Source organism: Rhagoletis pomonella, unplaced genomic scaffold, assembly GCF_013731165.1.
Source record: "Rhagoletis pomonella isolate Grant_MI unplaced genomic scaffold, Rhpom_1.0 Rhpom_scaffold_08053, whole genome shotgun sequence".
In the NCBI taxonomy this organism is placed as follows: domain Eukaryota; kingdom Metazoa; phylum Arthropoda; class Insecta; order Diptera; family Tephritidae; genus Rhagoletis; species Rhagoletis pomonella.
In genome coordinates, this window is record NW_023466581.1 from 299 (window position 1) to 7,384 (window position 7,086).

The 7,086-nt window shown below is 44.5% G+C and overlaps 1 protein-coding gene across 1 annotated transcript; it reads left to right on the forward strand.

Moving 5' to 3' along the window:
* Positions 1–1,284: 1,284 nt before the first annotated feature.
* On the forward strand, positions 1,285–4,922 carry LOC118755954 (the record flags this gene model as incomplete). The annotated part of the gene is made up of 2 exons (XM_036490745.1): positions 1,285–4,504; positions 4,556–4,922. Coding segments are annotated over exons 1-2 (3,587 nt in total), but the record flags the coding sequence as incomplete, so codon positions are not given.
* Positions 4,923–7,086: the final 2,164 nt, after the last annotated feature.

Genomic DNA, 7,086 nt, shown 5'->3' on the forward strand with positions numbered 1-7,086 from the left:
GAAATTCATTCATATTGCAGTCGCAGTCATTTTTACAAAAAGTAAAATTTAAGAGGTCATTTTTACACTTACATATGGGTGTTTCCAGCGGAAGGTCCACCACGACAAAAACAAATAAAGTTTTATATCTAACGTGTTTACGGGCTGATTTGTCTGCTTTTTTAAATATATACTGGCTATATAAGTAGAATCATGTTTGCATAAAATGGTCTTCCTAGGTAGTGCCAAGGTCGAGATATTTCGAAAAACCGTATTTATGGTCTGATTTGGTTCGAATTTGGCGTATGTATTTGAAACATAATAAATCATAGATTTCCAACAAATTGACCCTGAATTGGCGCTGAAGTCAAAATATAAAGTGTATTCGACGTAAAATACATGTTTTATTTGCGTTAAAAGCTCATTTAAAAGCAATATTAACAAAAATATAACGATGGAAATTTATGTCACGTGACGCCACGTCACGTCACGTTTCACACTTGGGGTTGTGAAAGAAAATTGAAACAATTTGCATTAATTCAAAAAAATCTAAAAAAAACTAGTGTTCGGAGCAGCAGCGGATAAGCCAGCAACATAAAATATGTTTATCAAAATCAATATGAATAACGTTATCTGATCACACTGAAATTTTCATACTCAATTGAGCTGCATATTTACTTGTATGTATTTAAACTCTGCTAATTTTGTTTCCCCTTTATACTATGTATAAAGCATACGTATATACATACCTACATATATGTATGTGCATACGTACCGCCCGTGCTCAGTTGGATACATTCGTATGCAAACAAGCGAAAAATAGTACATATGTATGTAAGCAATATTGTGTGCGCGGGTGCATACGTGCATAAATATATATATGTAAATTCTCATGCATTTAAGAAAACTGGTTTTCTATTGTTGGTGATGAATTTGCAGTTATCCAATGTAATTAGGACATACTTAAATAGTTCAAGGTGAACTTTCTGTTAGTTAGTCGCGGACCAAATCTTGTTAAATACAGTTGCTTAACTTATGCATACATCGTTTGTTTTATTTTAATAGCTGCTAAAAGGGCTTAGTAGCTCAACATTTGGTGACCCCGACGTGATCGTATCACGCGATTTTTCGTTTGTTTCCGGCCGCTTACTGAGATAATTCTGCCACACTAGTGTAAACGTCAGCAACTTCGTCATGCCAGGGGAAGGTGCAGATCGAGTAGCCTTTCTAAAGCTGAAAACAAAGGCCATATTCAGCAGACTGGAGAGCTTGATTAACGAGTTGGACGCAGACAAGCTACACAGTATGGATGAGTACAGTCTTTCAGCAATGCTAGAATCCTTAGGCGAATTGAAATCCAGTTTTTCTGCCGCACACACAAGCCTAGAGGAATTGGACTTCGACTCCATTGCCAGCGACCTGCCAAGTAACTTCGATGCTGCTCTAATCAACCTTAGAGCTACACTGCAACGCGAGATTGGTAAACGTAGTGCCTCGCAACATTGCTCCACGGTCAGAATGAACTCCAGTGAGACCCAATCAATCATTGTGAACGATAATAGCTCACGCTTGCCATTGCTGACACTGCCTAAATTCAGTGGCGCCTACACCGAGTGGACAAATTTCTATTCAATGTTCACGTCAATAATCGACAAGGACAGCGACCTCACCAACATCGACAAATTGCAGCATCTTCGTTCCTGTCTGAGCGGCGCTGCCCTTGACACCGTGCGCTCGCTGGAAATAAACGACGCTAATTATAACACTGCATTAGATCTTTTACAAAAGCGCTTCGATAACAAACGTCTTATATTTCAGGCACACGTCAGGGAGATATTTGGGCTAGAGAGGGCAGATTCAAACGTAACCAAGCTACGAGAGCTGACAGATAAGGTCACAGCACACATACGCGCATTGCAGTCGCTCGCATCCAATGGGAAGATCGCAGATGGCATCATCGTACAATTGGTGATCCAGAAACTCGACAAAAAGACGCAAGCTAAATGGGAGGAGAGTTCATCGATCAGCGAACTGCCATCCTGGGATCAATTAGCTATGTTCTTGGAGAAGCGCTGCAGAACACTCGAGAACGTTGAGCATTCTATGCAGACACCGACTGGTCAGGCGGTAAAAGCTAACAAGAACGTGAGTACTGGTCAGAGGAAATCCTTTGTTGCTTCCAACGGCTCAAAAGGTGTTTGTGTGTTTTGTGGATCTGCCGAGCATGCAATTTATAGCTGTCAACGCTTCGCAAATTTGTCTCCGAACTTACGCCTGAGGGAAGTTAAGAAGCTTTCCCTTTGTCTTAACTGCCTAAAGACTGGGCATCAAACTCGTGACTGCAAATCCGGATCGTGCCGCGCCTGTCAGTCGAAACACCACACGCTCTTGCATTTCGAACGCTCAACTGCATCGTTAATCAATAGTCAAGCCGAAGCTTCGTCGGCAGCTACAGTTCAATCCAACGCTATGACTGCATCGTTATCTGTGTCGCCTAGTGCCCCAGTATCTCCTTCTGATGCTGTGTTCCTAGCTACTGCCGTCGTTCTGGTAAAAAATCGTGCTGGAAGCTTCGTGCCTTGCAGGGCGCTTTTAGATTCTGGCTCCCAGTTACACTTTGTCACAACTCGCCTTGCAAACCAATTGCAGCTTGTAAAAGCAAAATCTTCTGCTACAGTATCTGGCATTGGAGATGCCAATTTCTCAACGGAGGGTTACTCAGTCGACCTCGTACTGAAGTCGCGGACTTCAGATTTCTCAACAAACATAACAGCTGTTGTTGTGCAAACCATAACCGACAACCAACCTGGCTGCTCCGTGAGCACCAACGAGTGGAATGTTCCGTCGAATATACAACTAGCTGATCCTGGGTTCAACTTACCGCAGCGAATTGATCTGCTCATTGGAGCAGCATTGTTCTTCGATCTGCTATGTGTGGGGCAGATACGCTTGGCATACGGTTTACCACTCCTTCAGAAAACACGCCTCGGTTGGGTGCTATCTGGAGGGGGGCAACAAGCTCCAAAACTATCATCTTTTGTGGTGCGACGGAAGTCCTCCAGTGATATTATTTCCACTCGGTTGGAAGATTTAGTGCGTCAGTTCTGGGAAATAGAGCACAACTTCGAGCCGATCTCTAAGGCCTCCCAAGAAGATATCGACTGCGAAGCCCACTTCCGGGAAAATTATTTGCGATTGTCATCAGGCGAATACTCAGTTCGTCTTCCCATGAAGCGTGGTGTGGAGGCCCTTGGAGACTCCTATTTGCAAGCTCGTCAACGCTTCGAAAGTCTTGAACGAAAATTCGCTCGTAACCCTGAGCTTAAAACAGAATATAGTAAGTTCATAAAGGAATATCTGGACCTTAATCACATGTCGCTAGTTACCAATGAGGTTTTTCAACAATGCAAGTATTTTCTGCCGCATCATTGCGTCATCAAGGATGACAGTAGCACAACAAAGCTGAGAGTGGTTTTTGATGGCTCTGCATCCACTACTTCGGGCTTTTCGCTGAACGACCTACTCATGGCAGGCCCAACTATTCAGCCGAAACTTTTTAATATCCTTATTAGATTTCGTACTTTTCCCATAGCACTTACTGGGGACATCTGTAAGATGTATAGGTGTGTTCGCGTCACCCCACCAGATAGCATGCTCCAATGCATATTGTGGCGGGAATCTCCTCAGGAAAACTTTGCCATCTATAAGTTAGACACGCTGACTTATGGAACTAAGCCTGCGTCATTTCTGGCCATACGTGCCATGCACCAACTCGCAGCTGACGAATCCTCGACTTATCCCATTGGTGCAGAAATAGTGCGTCGAGACTTCTACGTAGATGACTTGATATCTGAAGGCGATTCGATGGAAGAAGTACTGAATATCAAGCTACAAACAACTAGCCTCCTTGCTCGAGGAAACTTTAAGTTACGCAAGTGGTGCTCTAATAGTCCAGATATCCTTCGTGATATACCTGACGTAGACAAGGAACGTTTCCTTAAGTTTGACGATGGCAGTGACATCACCAAAGCTCTGGGACTAGTTTGGGATCCGGTCAAGGACAAGCTGCTATTTTCGTTTGTGCCACAACGAGAACTCGGTAAAAACTCAAAACGCTCTGCGTTGTCTACTCTAGCTCGCTGTTACGATCCCCTTGGACTAATGGGCCCTACGCTGACCAAGGCGAAGATTCTTCTGCAACGCATGTGGAGAGACAAGCTTGAGTGGGATGAGAGTCTACCGCAATCGTTAAACACCGCCTGGTCTGCCTTTTGCAGCGGGTTTGCAGACATACAGCACCTATCATTTCCTCGTTACGTCTTGCAACCTGGGGCCATTACAGAAATTCATGCATTTTGCGATGCAAGCCTTGAAGCTTATGGGGCTTGCGTTTATACGCGTTCAGCCAAGGATAGTAAGGTACAAGTGCACCTGTTGTGTTCGAAGGCCCGTGTCGCTCCACTGAAGACTATCACCGTGCCCAAGCTGGAACTCTGTGCAGCAACACTGCTTGCACTACTCATGCGTGAGTTTACAAAAATGAAGCTTTTTAACTGTTCATTTCATTGTTGGTCAGATTCCTCCACTGTCCTCTCGTGGCTGCGAGAAGAACCATCGAAATTTAACGTATTTGTCGCTAACCGAATTTCCACCATACATCAATTAACGGAGGGCATGCGGTGGCACTATGTTCCGACAGCAATGAATCCGGCGGACATTTTATCCAAAGGAGCTACCGCGCAGGAACTTCTAGGATCTTCACTTTGGATGCACGGCCCGTCATTTTTGCGAGAAGTGGAGGGCAGCTGGCCGCGCATGTGTCTACCACAACCAAAACTTCCAGAACTTCGACAAAAGGTGTTGCTTGCCGCACATAACCGCAATGACATTTCGCTTTCGTTCAAGTACATTAATTCATTTGGAACAATGCAGCGCATTTTTGGGTACGTCAGCAAATTTGTCAATATTACAACATCGCCAAGCTCTTCGCAGCTCACAGCCGCAGATATTCACCATGGAACTCAACTGCTTATTCGCTTAGTACAAAGAGCGAACTTTGGCCGGAGTACACGGCATTACAGGCCAATAATTGCGTCCCGAGTTCGAGCAGCATTGTTTCGCTATCACCATTTCTTGATGACTTTGGAATTATTAGAGTCGGCGGGCGATTAAAAAACTCTATGCTTAGTTTTGAATCGCGCCACCCATGCATTATTCCGAAGGATCATCCACTGACATTTAGTATAATAACCTTTTTTCATCGCAAACAACATCACGCAGGTCCTCAAGCTTTACTCGCTCACAACGTCCGGATATTTATATCCACGTATCCTCTGGGTAGCAACCAAACACCCGTTTAGGAGCGAGCTAAAGTGAGAAGGCGTAAAACTTCGCGTGCGCTGGGTTTGGGTCCCGCCACGTTAAAACCCCGCCCAATGAAAAGAAAAAAAACAGCCTCGGATGAGACCCCCTTTTTCTGATGACGACCACGGCAAACGTATAAAGGACTATGATTTAAGGGTATGCACCTGGAATATCCGGACCAGAGAACAGCTTTGAGTATGATCGAGCCTTTTTGATCACACTCACTAAAAATCAAGCACAAGCGAACGCCACACTCGGCTACTATGTGTTCGATCGAGATGCATACCCGACAGCTGCTTTGGTTACGAACGAGTCTGTTCGATCACCCTCGCTATAAATTGAGCACAAGCGAACACCACAGTCGGACACCCGCAGCTAACCCGAAAATTTGTGTAACAATGAAACGGACACCCGAACATTGCGATAAAATGCAGGACAACAAAGAAATTTACGCTGAAGGTAACTGGCGCCAATATGTTCCCACAAAGCATACAAAAATGTTGTTGCTTTGTGCTTGTGCATACGCAATGAAAAAAGTAGAAGCGAAGTAGACAAAAATGTTTTTGCATCTATTTCGTATAGTTTCGCGTGGAAAGCTGTGTGTGTATATATTAGAACACAGCCTAAAACTACGTAGGTACATAAGTACTTTTACAAAAAAATAAATGTGCACCGAGTGTATAGGGCTTGGGCATTGCCGATCTACACACATTTATACCTAAATGGATGTAGGCGTCGTGATGCCACATTTTGTATGAGCAAAAATATAAGAAATGGTTAAATGTACACTTAAACAAACTACCAAAAAATTCAACCTTCTCTTTACCCTCTACGCACAAAAACTAAGAACACCGCGATGAGAAGCCAACATTTTTTGTAGAAACAAAAACGTCATAAGCCAATCAAGAAAATTTTGTGCACACTCGGGTTGAAACTCGAACACCCGGGTATATTGAGCTGCAAAGCACCCGAACCCAATCAAGTATGTATGAAAAGCAATCGGGTGTTGTGGCCAACATGTTCGTCTTGAGCTCAGTCGATAACGAACAATACTTCTGCTCGTATACAGAGAACGATGCAAAACGGGTTTTGTTAGATGATTGAGTATACACGAAAATCATGCACCCGCTGCAGATGTCTGATCCGGACCCCTAATGGGGAAGGTGCTTCTGCCCGGCTGGTTGATGTCCTCGGGAAGACAAAGGCTGACATCTCCGCCATCCAAGAAATGCGATGGACGGGGTAAGGAAAAGTAAGCGTGGAGCCTTGCGACGTCTTCTACAGTTGGCACGGGGTCGCCTTTCTTGGGGATTGGGCAGAGCACACTTAAATTCCAGTCGTCGGGAATGTGTTCATCTGACCATATTCTACAGAAAGAGTTCATGCATGCATCTTATCAACTCCTCGCCACCGTACTTGAATAGCTCAGCTGGCAGGCTGTCAGCTCCAGCGGCTTTGTTGTTTTTCAGCCGCGTTATTGCTATACGTACCTCGTCATAGTCAGGCGGTGAACCGTCGACTCCGTCATCATCGACTTCGGGTTCTTCTTCTCCGCAACTTTCCGTGCTGCTACCATTTAGTAGGGCGGAAAGTGTTCCCTCCATAATTTAAGTACGCTCTGGATATCAGTTACTAGGTCGCCATTATTGTTCTTACAGGAGTACGCCCCGGTCTTTAAACCTTCCGTAAGTCGGAAGGCATTCTTCCTGTCGGCCAGCATTTTAAGCTCTTCGCACTCACGTA